At 44.1% G+C, this 19931-nt stretch overlaps 1 protein-coding gene across 1 annotated transcript in view; it reads left to right on the forward strand.

Annotated features, from left to right (window-relative positions):
• Positions 1-3454: 3454 nt before the first annotated feature.
• Positions 3455-19931, forward strand: part of FLT3 (fms related receptor tyrosine kinase 3) — a 44167-nt gene continuing 27690 nt past the window's right edge. The window contains exons 1-6 of the mRNA XM_069808802.1: positions 3455-3480; positions 3631-3769; positions 9296-9350; positions 14771-14895; positions 16545-16747; positions 17532-17647. Coding sequence (XP_069664903.1) covers positions 3455-3480; positions 3631-3769; positions 9296-9350; positions 14771-14895; positions 16545-16747; positions 17532-17647 — 664 coding nt within the window. The remainder of the gene's footprint in view (positions 3481-3630; positions 3770-9295; positions 9351-14770; positions 14896-16544; positions 16748-17531; positions 17648-19931) is intronic.

Here is a 19931-nt window from a genome sequence, read left to right on the forward strand (position 1 = left end):
CTTCCCCTCGTCGATACTCGGAGAAAATCACACGGGCGGCCAGTGTGTGAAAGCAGAAACTGTGACTGCTTCGAAAATAAGAATCGAGGTGAGACAGCAAAAAGTCAGCTGTGCTGAATTTACCCGAGAAAACATGTTTCTGTAGAAGTGTGAGCGGAGGGCTAAAGAACCAGGCGAGGACTGAGCAGCCGGAGCGGAGGCAGCTGCTGGGCTTGACGGAGGCATCCTCCGACAGAAGGAAGACGCTCCTCGACCCCCAGAGAGGCCCTCTTCTCCCCGTCCCGCAGCCGTTTCCTTCAGGCTCAGGTCTCGGGCCCTCGCTTTTGAAGAAGTGGTTGCACTGCGGGCAGTGACGTGCGCCCTTAAGGCAACCACCTGCACGGCTGGGTTTCACTCGCTGGGGCCGGGGGACTGCAGGGCATCACCAGCCATGGCAGCAGGCTGGCTCCTGGTTCGGCTAGCAGGTACGGTCTCCTCACGCCGCCCCTCGGACCCTGTCCTCTCCGTTTCCCAGTCTCGCTGCATCCCTTCGCATCCTCCCTTCCTTTCTCCTTTGTCTTCTTAACCGTTCATTTTCTCCCGCATCTTTTATTTTCTGTCCCACCTGTCTTCTCTCTTCTGGGGATGCTCTTCTCCCCCCCGTCACCCTTGTTGTCCCCAGCCCAGCCTGGGTCTTGCTCTCACTGCACCTGATACATTTCATGCTCAAGGCAAAAAGTATTTAAATATACTGATTTTTTTTGTTTTCTTTTTCCTGATGTAAATGTGTTTCCTGGTGTTAATGCTAACTTGACCTGATCACTTTAAACAATCTATCTGCAATTTCCCAGCTAAATAATATGTGAATCAGATATCTTGGTAGAGTGAAATATAATGACGCGTCTGTATCTTACTAGGTTTTGTTGTTGTCGTTCAATGATCTAAATAGAAGAAGGCACGATACTAATATCTAGAAAGTGCCTTTGTTTTGTTAGAGAGAAGAGTTTTGGATTTTAAAGCTTGATTTCCTCTATTGAAAATCATCCCAACATTTAATCTTAAGAGAAAAGGAAACAACATTTGCTTCCATCTCAAATGCCTGAAACTATTTTTCTCTAGCTCTAAAATAAATGGCTTGCTCCTATCAAACATGATCTTGCTGATTCAAAATCCAGGACCGAAACAAAAAGAGAGTGTGTTTTTTACTGATTGACGCAGTTCTGATGCATGCCTGGGAAAGTTATTTAACAATATGCAGTCCATTTTCAGCTCTGTATACAGGGATAATAATATTTACTTCAAAGAGCAATTGTTAGACATTATTCATTCATGGTTGAAAGTCTACGCGAACTATTTGAAGAGAAGGTGGAGTGAAAATGAAAATGAGTATTTTATGATCTCCTGCTTTGCATGACTGCTGATACTACTACTAAGCAAACCCTGTCAAAGAGGGATTTCTGTGTTTAACTGAGCTTCGCTAGTCTTGCAGGCTGCATTACAAAGTAAATAAAAATGATTAGCATCTGGGATGTGATGGTGCCCAAAGGCCGCTGCAAGGGATAGACTTCAGTGCAGCTAAGAGAGTTCTGCAGAGAGAGAGCAAAAGGTATGAGAGCCCGAAGGTGTGATTATCTTCCAGGAGGACTGGTGTTCTTTCTGTTGAGATATTATTTAGTCAAGGCAAGGTATATAGGGAGGCAGTGTTCCTTCTTGTAAGGCTACCTGTTATAGGGAAAAAAAGCAAATGCTTTTGGACATACAAACCAGCTAGGATTTGAAGGATCAGAGGCAGAGCTGACAGCAGAAATCCTGAGAACTGCTAGCTCCATAAATCTCTCTCTAGCAGATCATGCTTTAAGAGCAATTTTGATGTAAAAAATATTAAGCATTTAATGAATTGTATATAATTTCTTAAAAATGCGTGTGTTCCCTTTAAGAATCTATCTGTTGTCTAGAGATAAGACGTAGTAATAAATTGTGCAGATGACAGACGGTATCCATGTGATGAACCAGAATCATCAGGAACTGCAACACTTAACCAGCAAGGAAAAGCTTAACTATAATAACACCTAGAGGAGAATCTCCACAATATCTGTAGACTGAAGGCACCGGGTCGGTCTTTAAATTATAGGCTCAGAACTGCAAAAGTTGCAGGAAAGAAAAGGCATCTTGCCCTTGTTATTTGCTGGAAATAAATGTTCCCCAGCAGCAAGGAATGTAATCCCAAGAGCTTTAGGAAACAATACATAAAATACAATACAATATATATGTAAATACAGCTATATATATATTAAAAGCACTATTCCAGTTCCTCATCTTCTTAACTTTTTCTGGTCATCGCAAGCAAGATCTTGTGGTTAAAGAGAATATTATCTAGCGTACAATTAGCCTTGCATTAGTGGATGAGGTGGGAGGATGGATGGGGCCTGGGAACTGAGGCGCTATCGTAGAATCATAGAATCACAGAATAGTTTGGGTTGGAGGGGACCTTAAAGACCATCTAGTTCACCCCCCCTGCCATGGGCAGGGACACCTTCCACCAGACCAAGTTGCTCAAAGCCCCATCCAACCTGGCCTTGAACACTGCCAGGGATGGGGCATCCACAACCTCTCTGGGCAACCTGTACCAGTGTCTCACCACCCTCACAGTAAAGAATCGCTTCCCAATATCTAATCTAAATCTACCCTCTTTCAGTTTCAAGCCATTACCCCTTGTCCTATCACTACATGCCCTTGTATGTAGTGGTTTGGGGTTTTACAAATTGGGTAATTTTGTGATGGAGAGAGACTTTCAGTGATCTTTCTCATCAGGGGAAGTTTTCCATTAACAACTGCTCCTGCTCCCTTTGTTTATGTTGCACCCTCTCTTAGTAAGAGCTGTTCATGGCATTACCCACAGTTTCATGGCACCCGAGAGAAATAACACTGTGAGATGCTGACTGAGATCTCTCTGTGGCTGGCAAATGAGAGGAAATTTTATATGAGCAACGACTGCAAACTCAGGCCCTAATGAGCTCTGGATTAGATTATGGTGTGTCCAGTTGCACAAAAACTGTAGGACAATACAGTTGAAAAACCCCTCACAGAACACACAGGTGTCCATTACATTCCTGTGGCAGAGACCCAGGAAAATAGGAGATGGGCCAGCACATTTCTGCTTTTTAAGGAGAACCCCAGAAATGCTTGGGACCCAGCTGCCTGCAGGATCTGTCCATCTCCCAGCAATACACCAGTTCCTCTCTGACAAACATTCCAGAGCAAGTTCAGGCACCGAGCCCTGCTAGTGGAAGGAAAGTGAAATCGATGAGCACCCCAAGGGGAATCAAGTTTGATCCTGACTACCGTCTCTTTCCCAAAACATGCAAAAGCCTGGGTGCAAGCCGGCTGTGAATGCTAGATAAGGCCAGTACATGGTCTGCTTACTCAGGGAAACAGTCGCGCCCAGCAGAACATATTTTCCTGGTCATCCATCACCATGTATTTCATGGATCAGAAGATAAGGTATCGCTTCTGAAGTGAAGATTCCTGAAGGTGGAAGGATTGTGCAGGAAAAGGGTTATTTTCCAATGGAAGTAAATGCAACTTAAAACTATGGGTGTTTTATTTCTTTTGAGGTTTGGCCCCATTTGCTTCCCCCCCACTTTTCTCTAGAAGATTCCTCAGGTTACCCATATTTCAAGCTACCGAGAAGCTGGAAGATGCCCCGAGCGCAGCCCGACTGCCAGGGCCACCCCAAATCTCTGCCCAGCAGTGCGTGGGTGCGTGCTGCAGTGGTGCTCAGCGGCGGAAGGTTTGTTCCGCTGCACTGCGGGCATCCTGTCTTTCTGCAGCATCCCCTTTGAAAGCCCTTCCTATAATGACCCCAAAATAATATAGCGTAGAGCGCCTCTTGTTCACGGGTTTCAGAAAATGTGTCTTTCAAAAGATCTGAAACTTCACGGCATAAACTCACCCAGGTTTATGATTCTGCACTGTTAGCTGAGAAGCTGGTTTGGGTCATTGGGTTGAATTAGGTTTTCTGAAAATCTTCATGGGAATGTTCGCTGCGAAAGGCAGGGATGAAAAAGTCCAGCAAACAGCAGTGGAAATAAAATTGGAGAGTAAAACATTTACGAACTAAAAATGTGGAAGAGCAGGAGTGGATGACTGATGAAGGCAGAAAGCAATTTCATTTTTTTACAGTAACACTAGAAAAGGACCAGGACTGTTTAATCCTGGTGATCACACACTTTTAAAAGGAAAATACGGACCAAAAAGTCAGTCCAGAGCCCACAAACAGCGGTGTTTCTCAAATGGGCAGGAAGACCTTATTTCACATATGGCTTAACCCTATTGATATTAATGGAAATATGTTTAAGAAGATGCTATAGGACTCTAAACTGAAATACAATGCAAAATGCTTCCTTAAGGAATCCGTAAGCCTTTGAACACAGATAATACCCTGAAAATTCCCGGTGTGTTTGAAGGACAGACTCTTCTTCTCTATATTTAATGAGAAATAAGATGATGACAAAGCTAGACAGATAGCTGGATAAATGTTGTGTGCCTGTTTCCCATCCAAAGGAAGGAACGGCTCCCTAATTTTTCTAAGATGTTTCCTTAAAAACTGCTGGAAATACTGAACAGGGTAAACAGAAAAGCTAGCTTATCACCTGGATATTTAGCTCTGTTACTGTTGTAAAAGTAGACATTATTTACTCCTTTCTTTGTAGTCTAGGCTTAATTGTGTAGATAAGATTTCTAATGGGTGAGATACAAGGGCTGGTTTGAAAAGTGTTTTATTGTTACAACATGCTCTTTGAGGAGTACATTGGATTTTACATTTGTACAACTGCTTGGGAATTGCAATTGGTTTTTAACCCTAAACTCATAATGATACAAGTGAGAACAACTAGTATTTCTTTTTTATTCATTTTTATGAAATTTGGTGCCAAATACCAACTACCATTTTTATCAAAGACCTTGGATTCCTTTTTATCTTTTCATATTTTGTAGCAAAACCATTCTCTCCCACTCTCCCTCTTTCTATCCATCCTTCCCCCAAACACAATTCAGGCCTTCTGTGTCCTCTCCTCCCCTTTCCCAGCAAAGGAAGGACAATATACTATAGTTACTTGTGGAAACTGTTGTTTTAATTTAAAAGGGAAGTTTTACAATACTAGGATGACAAGTAGTATCATTTCATTATCTGCCATCTTCTGTTTTAACTTCTCTTTCGGGCAGATCCTTTTCTCCTTGTTGATGAGGAATCTCACACCTTTACCTTTAGGTACTTAAATAAAGTAGTGCTTGCTTGCAAGAAGTTAGTAATTCCACTAATGTCAGTAGAAGTGCTAGAGTGTGTCAGGAAATGAGACTGGACTACTTAAACACGAAGTAGTTTAAAAAAAAAAAAGGAGTTAAAGCAAACTTACTTAAGTCATTAGATGAGACGTATCTGTTTGCTTTGCTTCAGGGTTGTCTATCCAGCTTTTTAATGGCGCACACGTGCAGTTCCCATGAGCAAACATCCTCTAGAGAAAAGTCAAGAACAAGGACAGCCCAGTGCCACTTTCTGATTCGTGGGGGACCTCTGTGGTGACATCGCACCGGCGCTTCTTTGCTCACAGGGTTGTCCCTTTGTTCACGGAATCACGGAAAGCTTGAGGTGGGAAGGGACCTCTGGAGGTCAACTGGTCCAACCTCCCTGCCCAAGCAGGGCCACCTAGAGCCAGCTGCTCAGGACCCTGGCCAAGTAGCTTTTGAATATCTCTGGGGGTAGAGACCACCACCTCTCTGGGCAACCTGTGCCACTGCTCGGTCACCCATATGGTGAAAAAAGTTTGTGCCCGTTGCCTCTGGTGCTGTCATTGGGCACCATTGAAAAGAGCCTGGCTCCGTCCTCTTTGCACCGTCCCTCCAGGTATTTGTACACATTGGTGAGATCTCCCTGAGCCTGCTCTCCAGGCTGAACAGGCCCAGCTCTCTCAGCCTTTCCTCATAGGAGAGATGCTCCTGGCCTTTCATCATCCTTATGGCCCTTTGCTGGACTTTTCTCCAGTATGTCCACGTCTCTCTTACAGTGAGGAGCCCCCAGCTGGACACGGGACTCCAGACGTGTCCTCGCCAGTGCTGAGTGGAGGGGAAGGACCTCTACCTGCTGGCAAAACACATCCTAATGTGGTCCAGGACAGCATGGTTCACCATAGTTAGTGGGGTGGCAAGGTTTGGGTGATGTGGGAGCCAAGAAGAAGCTCCCTTGGGAGGACGGAAGATGTGGGCAAGAAGCAGAAGAAGAACCAGCCACAACATAGGCTCTTCCTCAGAAAGGGAGGTTGCCATGGTAGCTGAGGTTCGCTGCCTTTTCAGCCACTTTTCAGCCACTTCCCAAAAAGGGGTGTCCTCAGCAGTCCCAGTTATTCTTTGTAAACTGGATCACAAGTGGCTGGAATGGCCCAAACTGTGGGTAGAGCAGCAGGGATTTGGGTGAGCTCCCTGTGAGCACCAGCCCGAGCAGAGATCACACCATGGGATCACAGTCCAGGGGACCTGTGGAAGGGCTGTCATTCATTCAGGTAGTCCCATGCAAAGCAGACAAAATTAATAATAACAAGCAAAATAACAGTTCAGCTGTTTGAGCAGTGCCTTTATCTCAGACTCACAGGGAAGGTAGATGGAGTTATCTTAGTGAAATGAAAGGCAAATAAGGGCTTGAGTACAAAATGCAGTCCTTCCTCACCCAAGCCCAGGTAAACAAAAACCAGAAGAGGCAGGACAGAGAGATAAAACGGAGTTAAATGCCTTGCTCGATTCAGCCTTCAGCATTTGCTTCGTGCTAAGGAGATAATTTTTTTTTTTTCCAGATTAAAACCATGAGTTACTGGCACAGACTGAGAACTCAGAAAGGTGATTTCAAAGCAAATCTATAAATTAAGGAGCAATGCAGTACTAGGGCCAGATCATATTTAGCAAAGAAGCCTGCAACAGCTACAGGGGTTGGGCTGCTCGTAAACACAATCCCTCACCAACAGCAACTCGTAGCCGGAGGAGCTGCAAGTCTCATGTACTCAGGTATATGATTAGGAAGTCCGAAAAATGATAGAAATATATAAATAAATCAAACTGGATTGTTATTCATCCTGGCTTAAATGAATGCCGAAATCACAATATGAATCATAGAGCACGATTTGGCTATCAGTCTGCAATAAAGTCGATGGCAAAAGTAGTCAATAAGTTGGGTATGTAATAGTATCGTGAAGAATGTGCCTGCAGGTCGTGTCATCGTTAGCTTATTTTTACTACATAAGGCACTGAAGCAAACATATCTGTAAGTAATCAGTAAAAAAGCAGGAGTAGCTCTGCTGACCCCCAGCTACCTGTTCTGCTGGAGAAGGTTTTGTTTAGGTCTCTGACAGAAGAGTGTAAAATACATGCCCAGTGTGATTCCTGATTTGAAAGATTCAGCCATCTCATTTATTCTGTCTTAAAATCTCTATGTAATTTATAAGCTGACTGCAATGAGCCACAGGCAGAGCTGCTGACTGTCCTCCTCTAAGAAGAAAGGTACTGGCATTGAAAGGCATAATTTTATTGAAAAGATGAAGTTTGCTAAAATCCATACCAAAAATGTGTTAGGACATAACCAGACAGAGAACAATTTCTTGGAAATCATGGCCAAGTCATTAGATATACAAAAAAATGTGAAAGAGTGAATTCCTTGCAGCTGTTTTCATCTGGGACCTGAAAATGGAGGTTGAGGAAAAGATGAGGACAATGAAAAATATAGAAAATTAGTTTGCGGACAGTATTCCCTGCTGCACATGGCAGACTGTGTTGGAGTAGGCAGGTCTTGGCAGTGATGTTCCTGAGGCAGATTGAGCAAACTTCTTCTTTCTTTCTCATACGTTGAAATGAGACCTTTTAGATTCAGGCATAGATTAAATTGGGAAGGACTAGGGAAGTGAACACCCGAGGCAGAGGCCGTGTAGTTTTACTGCGGAAGCTGACATAAAGTGAATAAGTTATCAACCAGCAGAACCCTTTGCTGGCACTTGCAGTGGATGAATTAGAAATGGTTATTCACTGTGACACCAAGTTCTGGATGAATAGCTCTTCAGAAGAAACGCTTTTGAGACCACTGTAATAAATAGGGACACAACCCATTTGAAGATGTTCTACTGAGTAGGAAGTTTTTACTGTATATGCATGAGCTGTTCTTGTTCAAAAAATGGCTGTTCTTGTTCAAAAAATGCCTTTTTTGAATTTTATTATTTTTTCAAAATGGCAGAATTGAGTTAGAATCCTATCTGAGCCATGCGAGGATGGCCATGGGATCTTCCCAGAAAGGGTCAGTATTTTTTAAGCTTTCTGTCTAATAGAAAATCAGAAAAAGTTTGCTGGAGACCCTGCAGAAGAAAAGAAGAAGAAGGAAAAAATCAGTTATCCATCATCAATGATTTAATTAATGTATGAAAGAATTTACAAGGAATCTTTCTTTCACATTTCCTTTCCTAAGAAGAAACAAATGCAGGGGCAGCTCCTTCGCAAGCAAACAGGAGACAAACTGGTCGAGTTAGTTACTGGTGGGGGAACTACCCCTGCGCTTCAAAGGGCTGAGTGTGTGTGTGTGCGCGTGCCTGTGGCTGTGTCTGCGCATGTGTATGCGTGTGCACACGTGTCAGTGTGTCTCTGTGTGTAAATGTGTGTAAATGTGTGTGTGCACGTGTGTGTGTATGTCTCAGTGTGTGTCTCTGTGTGTGTGTGCACATGTGTCTGTGTGTGTGCACATGTGTATGTGTGTGTCTGTGTGTGTCCATGCGTGTGTGTGTGCATCTGTGCGTGTGCGTCTGTCAGTGTGTCAGTGTGTGTGTGTGTTTGTGTGTGTCAGTGTGTGTGTATCTCTGTGTGTCAGTGTGTCTCTGTCTCTGTGTGTGTCTGTGTGTGCATGTCTGTGTGTGTCTGTGTGTGTGTCTGTGTCCGTGTGTCTCTATGTCTGTGTGTGTCTCTGTGTCTGTGTGTGTCTGTGTGTCAGTGTGTGTGTCTCTGTGTGTGTCAGTGTGTGTGTATCTCTGTGTCAGTGTGTCTCTGTCTGTGTGTGTCTCTGTGTGTGTCAGTGTGTGTGTGTCAGCGTGTGTGTGTGTCTGTGTGTGTGTCTGTGTCCGTGTCTCTATGTGTGTGTGTCTTTGTGTCAGCGTGTGTCTGTGTCTCTGTGTGTCTGTGTGTGTGTCTGTGTCAGCATGTGTGTCTGTCTGTGTGTGTGCCAGTGTGTGTGTGTCAGCGTGTGTGTCTCTGTGTGTCTCTGTGTGCCAGTGTGCGTGTGCCTGTGTGTCTCTGTCAGCGCGTGTCTCTGTGCGTCTGTGTGTGTGTCAGTGTGTGTGTGTGTCAGTGTCCGCGTGTGTCTCTGTGTCAGTGTGTGTGGGGGGGGGTGTCAGTGTGTGTGTGCACGCACGCATGTGTCTGTGTCTGTGCGTGTCTGTGTGTGTGTGCGTCTCCGTGTGTCTCCGTGTGTCAGCGTGTGTGTGTGCGCGCGTCTCCGTGTGTCTCCGCGTGTCAGCGTGTGTCTCTGTGTGCGCGCGCGCAGGCGGCGCGGGGCGGCAGCGCCCCCTGGCGGCCGCCCGCCGTCCCTCCCTCCCGCCGTGCCGTGCCGTGCCGTGCCGTGCCGTGCCGTGCCGGTGCCGGTGCCGGTGCCGGTGCCGGCCGCCCTCTCGGCCAGAAGAGCCCGGGAAGAAACACCTTGTGGTGTCACAGCCCGAGCGGCTCTCGGCTGGGAGACGTGGGCGGGGGGGACCAGATCCAGGCGGAAAAATAACTCCCGAGGAGGGTCGGTGCGACGGCAAACGGGACGGCGGCATTCCGGGACACCGCGTAATATCTCCGGGGTTCCTCGTTATTAGTGTTGACTCGGTACACAGAGCCTAATTAAGCAGTTTCCGAAACCGCACGGCCTGCCCTGCTCCCCTCTTCTCACTGCTTTCCTCCTCGGAAGCCCAAATCTGGAGATTCTTGGTTCCCTTCCACTAAACCCTCCTCAAGCGCCACCGCGCTCTATAGGCTTCTTCCATCTCAAATCTCAATCATGCCTGAACACGACTGGGAATAATTAAACAGGCCACATGATGTTTCTTGTAATTAACAGGTAAGACCAGATAAATGACTGGTCCTGACCTAGACGTACCCCATCCAGCGTTAGAACAACTCGTCACGATTAGCGTGAGCTGCAACAGAGGCAGCTCGTCACCCACCTCGCTTGTTAAACCTTGTTCTAACACGGGTTTTATTCCGCAACACAGAGCAACACCTCTGGCCCCATCATCATGTGAGAGTGAACTCACAGGTTGCATTTTTTTGGAAGCTGGGAGGGTGAAAACACCGAGGAAGGACGGTGTGCTAAAAGACGGGGAAGGAGAAAAGTTAAGTTTGACGGGAGAGAAATGAGATATGGGTGAAGGGTAGGAATTCATTTAAGATCAGTTCTTTCTACCCATCCTGCCTCCCTCTGATTTTTATCATATTTATATTGAGTAAAATTCTCACTTCAGAATCTATCGCTTTGGGGGTGATTTGAGAAAAAGGCGGCCACATGCAAAGGAGTGGGGTTTTTTAAGAGTTAATGCATGCTTATTAGGCTCATCCATGTCACCACTTTCAGAGGTTTGTTTCTGGCAGCACATGACTGTGGGAGAACTATAGCTTTACTGGAGAAAAGGGTCCTTCCACCTTCCCTGATCAGGAAGAAAATTTCAGAAAGTTGATCCAGAGAGTCTCACCCAGAGAAACCAGTCAGAAGCTAAATAGGAAGCAAAACATGGTTTGCTTTATGTAAGTCTCCTGAGCTGTAAAGCGGAGTGGAAGATTGTTGTAAGTCTAGGAAAGGCCTGACTGCTATGTAAAATACTAAGCACCCTGAGCTGAACACAAACACAAGATGCATCCCTTGGTCCAAAGAGAAAGGTTTTCTCTTCATCCTTCACAGTGCTCCAGTTCCTCAGCTATTCTCTTGCTGATAAACTCAGACTTTCAGCATATTTTGGAGTGGCTTTCCCAGTTGTCCAAAAGCTACTTTAGTCACACCCATTTGAAAATTACATTTTGTAAGCAGTTCCATTAGGTTAACCATCTCATAGCTGAATTAGCTTAAACATAGCTTCTTGGTTCGATAACTCTTCAGTAGATTCAGGCCTTTCTTCTCAGCCCTGTAACATGGAGCGGGTCCAGAGAAGGGCCGCGAAGATGGTCAGAGGGCTGGAGAACCTCTCCTATGAAGACAGGCTGAGAGAGTTGGGGTCGTTCAGCCTGGGGAAGAGAAGGCTCCAGGGAGACCTTACAGCAGCCTTCCAGTACCTAACGGGGGTCTACAAGAAAGCTGGAGAGGGATTTTTTACAAGGGCATGTAGTGAGAGGACAAGGGGTAATGGCTTGAAACAAAGAAGGTAGATCTAGATTAGATGTAAGGAAGAAGTTGTTCACTGTGAGGGTGGTGAGGCACTGGCACAGGCTGCCCAGAGAGGTTGTGGATGCCCCATCCCTGGCAGTGTCCAAGGCCAGGTTGGATGGGGCTTTGAGCAACCTGGTCTAGTGGAAGGTGTCCCTGCCCATGGCAGGGGGGTTGGAACTAGGTGGTCTTTAAGGTCCCTTCCAACCCAAACCATCCTATGATTCTATGTAAGTCCATTTTTTGACTTGTACAGGCATTTCCCCATATATGTGCCTACACATCTTGATGGAATTCTGACTTGGTTTATGGCAACTAGAGGTTTTTCTGACTTCAGTGAGAACAAGTTTTCTCCTACTGCATTTATTTTTGTATAACCTATAAAAAGATAATGAAGATGGAAAGCAGGCATAAACAAAGATTGTTCAGAAGCAGCAATTTATTTCCATTCCAGCTTTGCTACAGTTCAGCAATACACAATAAGATTATGCACACTACATATTTGATATTCGTTACCCAGTGCTTTCAGTCTCTGCAGTTCTTTCTTTGGGCTTTCGGGAGGATGACTGACATGCAGACCATAACAGCAGTCCCTGAACAGGCCAACTAGAAGCTGAAAGATCAAGGTGGTGAATCAGAGCATTACCATTTTCCCAATATTTATTTTCTTGATTCTGCTTCTTCTGAAAGGCTTATTCATGCTCTCACTTTCTATTTTGTCAATGTAATGTATTTCTCGAAGACCTACGCAAGTTTAGGCCACTCCGTGTCACGTAAATGCTTCTGACTATCACATTACTCATTTTTTCTCATTGTAAGGCAACTGGAATCATTTCAGGTTCAAAATATCCTTCCTTACTCTAAAAACCTTCCTGATTTCACAGGAATAAAGGCAGAGGACAGCAGTGACAAGCTCTAGAAGTTAAGAGGACAGGGAGTCCCATTTTCTCTTATACCTGAGGGTGTCAGGGTGCTCACTACTCCCTCTTCCAGCATATACTCCCATATACTGTCCTTTACAGATGCAGTTCCAGTTCATCAGACAGCTTGTTTGCATGTCTCTGCTCACAGTCTGGTTACTACATCTGTCTGCTTCTGCCTAACTCAGAGCTGCAAATCTTTTCCCTGTTGGTGTACAAATACATCTTTCCCTTTCCTACTGCAGCATTAGACATCCTGCTAAAAAGGCGATGCGACTCAAGTGGAGTAATGCCGGGGATAAATTGGTTCAGCTTGTACAATCAGAAGGTAAAACTATTTGCAGATCGGAAAGCTGAAGCAAGGGAATGCTCAACAGGCCAAACAAGTTGAACTTTTGAGGTCGTATTTTCAGGTGGTTTCAGCTGGAGTGTCTTGGAAATCAGTGGACGTAGGTGGGTTTCCATCAGCTAAGCCCCTGGCTGTGCGCCTGTCAGATGTTCTCTGTTTTGAAAAGGGTGGAAGATAAAGTGGCCAACAAACCAACAGAAGTGGAGAAAGCTGAGCAGAGAAGGACTTGGTGAAAGTCCTTTCCTGGTCTGGAAACTTGGGTTGCATCGATGGGGAGGAATTCAGCATGCATGGTGTAGATACCTAATGCATACCTACCTTTCAGCCACGCTCTGGCACTTGCTGTCTCAAGAATTGCCAACTTTATCTTTCTAGCAATGGAGGGAGATACACATCTCCACAAAGAAGTCCTGTTCACCTTTCTTAGGGATGACAGACAGACGGACGGGATCTTCCTCAGGAGTCTGCAAAAGCAGACCATTTTCTGTGTATACTGTGAAAAGGTGGCACCCAAAATGAAGTGTGTGCTAGGTGCCTGAATGAGAAGGACACAGTCTTAATCCACATTTGCCAAGAGGGCTGAGAAGAGGTTGTCAAAGTGTTGCCATCTTAGAGCTTGGGCAGCTCCAGAAGGCACAAACATCAGAGAGGAGATGGCAGCAACTCTTACTCATTTCTTCCTTCTTCCAGTTTTGCTCCTTCCATCACCTGCAGAAACAGTCTTATTATTTTCACCCTTCAAGCGCTCCCTGATATATTTACCTTTTTTTCTCCTTTCAACTTTGCACCTTGCTTTGTGTCCAACCATCTCAGGAGGTAAGGGCGGGGGGGGGGGGGGCGAAAACCCAAGAGCCAAGAGCAGAAATATTCCAGGTTGCCAGGAGAGAAATGTTATTTTATGATTCATTGCTTATTTGTACTGTTGAAGGTTGGCTTTAGGGACTGAATGGAAATCAGACACATTTCACCCTGCCAGTTGTGCAGTCTTACTTCTGTTTTTCTTGTTTATGTGCAATGGTGGGGGCGTGGTTACTATATAGCTCCTTTAAGGCTAAAAGGTGACTTTTCAAGCTGCAGTCCCTGCAAAAAGGCTCATATGAAGCATTCCGGAAAGATGATGCCTTTGAGGCATCAGAAGCTTTCCCACACTGCTCCTTATGCATAAGGAGAAATTACATTTGCTACTCCTGCCAGGGCTGGGAGCTGACAAGTGAGCTGCCCGGGCTCTATAGGCTATAGAGGGAGGTATGGAGGAAGGAGAAGGCAACAGAAAGCCATGGGCTTACTCTTCCCTGCTCTCCACTTTCTGCATCTGCTTTCCTCAAAATAGTGGGAATTGCTGCCTTGTTTGCTTCCTGGAGGGGAAAGACCACAAGGCAGCTCCAGGGAAGAAGCATCTAACCTGGACCTCACTTGCGAGCTGCTAGGGTGCACAAATCCACGCCAGGAAAGCTCGGGAGAGTGTTCGGTCTGTCAGATCACATACAGCCTGTCCTGGAGAGAAGGGAAAGGGACAACTAGACCCTGAGTCCTTGCGTGAGCTGAGTGTGGGCTCTTGGAGGCAAGCTGGAGGACTACATTTTGCCATTGCAAGTTGGAGAACTTTATTTTGCCGTTGCTCTCAGCAGGAGTGAGGCGTGCTCGGGGACTTGGACATCTCCGTAGTGCCGATGGGAGGGATGGTGCATGATCATCCTCCGGCTCACAACGGGCAAACGCTGACCTGCAGCTGCAGGGTTTGGTGCTGCAGAGCCCCTTCAGACACACTGATGCAGAAGCAATCTGCAAGAGGGACCCTGTGTCTTATAATGTAGTTTCTAAAGGAACCTCCATAACACATAGAGGCTTTTGTCTTTAGGCGTTTTATGCAATATTATGAGGCATACTTCTAAAGTGTGATGCTTTTGAAAGGTTCTCCAAATAGAGCTTCCACTCAGCTTCAGCACACAAATTCAGAGTTTGCAAATGCACACGATATATCTGCATATTCCTTTTGCTTTTAAAAAGATGTAATCTTTCTACAGGTTTGTTGTATTTTAGTTTTACTAAAATTATTATCCCTGAGCAGAGATCTAGACACGATTACATTTGTTTTCTATTTCTGTTTTACAGTTCTTGTTATGACAGCAGTTACTTTCACTTCTGCAATGATTCAAAACACATCTGAGATTACATGTGTGTTTATCAGCCAGAAGGATGAAGGTTCAGGAACACCAGAGACATTGGTATCTCCTAAGGTAATCTAACAGAGAATGAGCTGTCTATAAAATATTCCTGTCCATTCCAGAAATACCTTCCCAGAAGCTTACAACACCCTAAACCTTTAGGCTGTGAGGATGTCACAGTCAAAATAACCAGGGTTAGGTGAAATATGACTGCAAAGGTCAATTAGAGGGAAATACGTACCACAATTCATACTTTGAAACTGTAAATAAATAAGTACCAGTTTTCTCTAAAACTGATTTTTTTAATTGCTGCCTTGATGCTGTCTTACATCAGCATGCCTGAATATTGCTGAATATTGCTGGAAATGTATCAATGTAAAAAACTATGTGCCCTTAAGAGGGGATTGCCAAGGCCACGGTGTGAACCAGTGGCCTGCCGTGGTGTGTGTTTGCCACAGCTGCTGGGACTGATGAGGAAGCTGTACCTCCTTCTATTCCTACCACTAAAGCCCATAAATCGCTGCCTGGTCTAAACCTTGACTGAGGCACCAAAGCTGGATAGTGAATGAAATATCTTTTTTTTTTCCTTGTCTTCTGACTCAAAACGGCAGAAGGCCAAGAAGAGGTGGTGTGCAACTAAATTATAAAGCAGCTGAGACCCGCGATTAAAATATTTCCTGAGGATTCTTGTTTCAAATTAGTCTTATGAAATCTTTTTTCATTCCCGGACAAATAAATCAATAATCCAGATAACAAATGAATGTATACCAGTCAAAGCTGTGCTGTCTTAGTGTCAGACAAAGCAGAATATGGCTGTTATCTCTAGACACTTCTCAGATCAAGGGAAGGGACAAAGAAGGAGCAAAGAAGAAGAACCAACTGGCACAGCACAGTGCAGAGCAGAGGTTGCAAGAAGCTCTGTCCTTTCATAAAGTTATACTGGATAAATTTCACCCACCAAAGTAAGGGAGACATTTAGAGCTACTCTTCACATGGAGCTATTTACTTGCCACCTCTTGCTGCAGCTAAGCTTAGAGACTCATTAATTCATCGGTGGTTTTCAGAATGACTGTGGAATATTCACTTTCTGTTTGCGATTCTCCTTTAACCGTATGCAATGTTGAGGAAATGAAAGATGTACAGGCGCCCAGCCCCAACGTTCCTTGCCTAGTAAAGCCCCCAAGGAATTGAGGAGCAGTCTAGCCAGATGGTGCAGTGACAAGCAGTGGGATGCTAAAAAAAATAATATTCTGGCCCTGCCTTTGCATTGAGGTCGCAAACAGAAAGGTTGTATTATAGTTCTATGTCTTCCTATGGTTCTACATGAAAGGAAACAAAAATCAGAGTAAAGAATAGCCCACATCACTAAGGGAAATTACCAAGTTTCTGGCTAAAATTGTTCTGTGATGTCTGTCTAAAGAACAGAATTAACTAATTCAACAGGAATCCTGTAGTGTTTCCTCCTGCATTAGAATTTGACATATTTATGAATAAATTGGACAGTAGAAATGAAAAAAAAACAAAATCAAAAGTAAACAAAATGAAGGTATGATGAAAGTGTTATTTCAGTATAATCTGTGGTCATATTTGGGCATTATGAGGCATTATTAATTTATGAAAACTTTTCCAGAAGAGCATCCTTTAAAAATATTTGAATGCAAAAAAAGCAAATAGAGCTAATTGCTAATAAATAGATAACAATCTGTCCTCTTGCATTGCAGATTTCTACCATTTCGGAAGATCTTGGGTGTTACTTGAATTCTGAAGGAGCAGAGAACATCTATGAACCAACTAAAAATGTGGAAGTCAATATGTTTGAAGATATTGAATTAAGAGTGATAATGAACATTTCAGAGATCATTTCATGCTTTTGGTTCTTTAAAGAGAGCAAAGCTTGTAAACCTTCATTGGACCCGGAGAATCGGTAAGTCAAGGGATGTACTGGATCAAAGATCCTTTAAGAGATCATTTGGGTTAGGATGCAAATGGAATATTTTCTGTGACTCTGCTTGCGTTTGATTTCATATAATACATTATATTTTTAAAAATTCTAGTCTTTCTTAATTGTTGTCACCTGGCAGCACATTGCTGATTGTCATTTAGACACAGACACATAAGAATCCTAAAGCCAAAAATAGTCTGAAATAGGCTTGTTCCTTTAAATTGTATAGCATCATGCATGGGGGTCTCCATGGACACTCTGATATTGATCAATTTGAGCTTTGCAGCGCTCATGTGAGGCAAAATTATGATTCTATAGTCAAAAAAACAGAGGCATGAAGAATTATGTGACTTGTTAGGGTCACACTGCAGATCAGAAACAACAGCAGCAACAGCATCCTAATTCTCACAGCCAAACCTGGGCTGGAACCTGAGGCTGGATTATTGCCTCCCCCTGCAAAACATGCAGGATGGGACTGTAGGTAAAGCATTTCCCTGTGGACCCCCCCCAGCTGTCCTAACGTCAGGAAGACCATCCTTCCCCATGCTCAGCATTAAGCATGTGGTACCTGTGGCTGCAAGTTCCTATGTGCTGCTTGTGTAGGAACATACGTGATGAAAACACTTCAGGTTGAAGGGTGCCACGTACATAATGAATACTAGTATCTCTGAAGGGATTTTGCAAGAGCTAAAGAGCTAACGTTTTATTGTGCGTGCTGCGTATTACCTTCTAGATAACAAATACAGCTTTACTTTCTGTTTTATAGATATGTTACGTCTTTGGCTTTTTCCCAAATAAAAGAAGCACAAGCTGGAAAATACACCCTCTCGGTCACAAGTAAAACCAGCAATTACACAATAGTCGTGCCTGTTCTCATCCGAAGTAAGTATATCTATCTCAGATGAAAGGGGTCACTCCATCAATAGGTTCAAGAGGAGAGGTTCAAGTTCAGTCAAAGCAACGAAGCTCCCACGTGCTGCATTTCAAGCATCTTCCTAGATTTGCATAGGACTTGGAGCTGTCTTCAGAGGCTGAAGTCAAAACCACAGACTGCGTGAGAGTCAGCTTTCGCTAGTCAATAAACCATGCAAATGAACAAATAAAGATGTAAATGTGTGGCAGCCCTCTTCTCCCCTATGAGAGATTTCCCTCTGTACCAAAAGGGACAAATCGAGGGCGGCTTTTGTGTGCTCTCAAAGCTCACGGGCGAGATTTGTTTGCTTGCATCTTAACCTGTTTATCCTCGGTGTTGCCGGCTGGGCTGTTATCTGGACCAGATCAGGACATCCCTTTTATTTTCTGGTCTCTGGCGCTCCGAAGTGATGCTTTGTCCCACTCTGCCTGCCTCCGCCTGTGCCTGCCGCTGGGTCTCTGCTCTTCTCTCATAGCTTTTCCTTTTGCTGTTCTTTGGGCAGCAAGAGGCACCACTGAAGGAGGGGGAAAGACAAGGTCCCTTTTCTCAGTGCCAGCCTTTACTTGTTTATTGGGTTTTAGGGTAAAATGCATCAGTACTGCAGCTGCTCAGCACAAGGGTGCCAGAGAAGCTGAGATTTTAACTGCTGTTAAATGCTCATGAAAGAGCACGTGGGAGGTGCGACTTTTTGAAAGGCTTGCAGTGGGAGCAGATTTGATTGAATTTTCTCAAGGATCACACAAGAGGCATCTCTGATGCAAAGGCAACTGCTGCAACAAAGTTCAAGCTTCTGTTTCTAAGTAGGGGTGTCCAAGAACATCTTAAAAAAAAAGACCCAAGTTGACATTTTTTTTAACAGAAGAGAAACACTATATTATTTTGTCTGGAAAGCACCAAACTCAAAGAGAAAATTAAAAATTTCAAAAGAAATTTCAAAGAAAAGAAGGCAAAACATCAATCCGAACAGCTAAAAGACTGGCAGACCCTTCTAGAGACAGGTTTAACAGCAAGCATCATTCCTTGCCTTGTTTTTAATAAACTGTGACTAATCAACATTTTTTATTCCCTCTTCATTTGTTTTTAAAATACTTCTTCTGTTTGACTTTTTTTCTCTCTCAGGTGTTAGAAGTGTCACCTCCAGTCTCTCTGTGTTTTATCTGAAGGCCTGTTGCATGTCCCAATTATAATTTTAACAGCTTCATTGAGGGGACGGAGTATTAAATCTTCAATTAAAAATTACCTTCTCTACTATATCAGTTAGGCTTTAGAGGCAAAAAAAGTTAGTATACGTGCAAGCAAGAGTAGTTCGAAACAGCCTCGATAAAGTTCTTTTCCATATCGATTGCTTGGATTGCATTCTCTTTGCTCCTGTGAATCTAATATGATAATTACATCTCTCATAAAATCCTCCAGGCTAGATGTGAATCCTTCAACTGAGATGTGACTCTCTATAGGTGAAAAAAACCCTTTTAGGCCCAGCTTACAAGAGATAAATGAAGAAAGAAATTAAAAGGCCAAAAGCATTGGTTTCACCTTAGCATGTCACCTTGCAGGCAATGGAAATATGACTCTAAAGAAAACGTTGCTCTTCTGTGTGGAAGCCGTAATTTCATTGCAAGATGACCTAAAACCAGACTCAATGCTTTTCATTTTGAGTCAAATCTTTCGCAATTTTAATACATTAAATTTTTGTGCTTAGTCCAAGCCTGTGCCTGACGGGTTCAGGGTACTGGGAGTTGTCTAGGAACCTTTTCCCCCTGGGTGACAGATATAGGATAGAGAAGTCTGCTGGTTATCAGAAGTCATTATCACCTGTTGGTTTTCCATGGTGTATCTGATCTGACTGAGTAGTATGCAAGATCCCATTTTGTGTAGAGACTTTGTAGTCTCAACAGATACTCCACCAAAGGCCACGGGCTTGGGATGTGATTTTGAAAGGTATCTGTGCTCCTGCCCAGTGAAATGAATAGCAACCACAGCAAATTAACACCTTTCAGTATCAGTCTCAGGATTATCCTCTGGTGTATAGAGGCGGGCCTTTGATATGGGGGAAGCTGTGCATTTAGCAATCAAGGCTGAAAAGCTCATGAGACCAACCCACAATATCCCTAGGGCAGAATCATTTTCTATTCCCTCAGTGGTGAAACCTCCTGAAACAAATCAGAGCTCTGTAACTTCATGTACTGCCAAATGAGCAAAACGCTGTTTCAAAATGATTTCAGCATTCTTAAACATTTGCATGACTTTTTAACA

The sequence above is a fragment of the Haliaeetus albicilla genome, chromosome 20, assembly GCF_947461875.1.
Source record: "Haliaeetus albicilla chromosome 20, bHalAlb1.1, whole genome shotgun sequence".
Taxonomy (NCBI): domain Eukaryota; kingdom Metazoa; phylum Chordata; class Aves; order Accipitriformes; family Accipitridae; genus Haliaeetus; species Haliaeetus albicilla.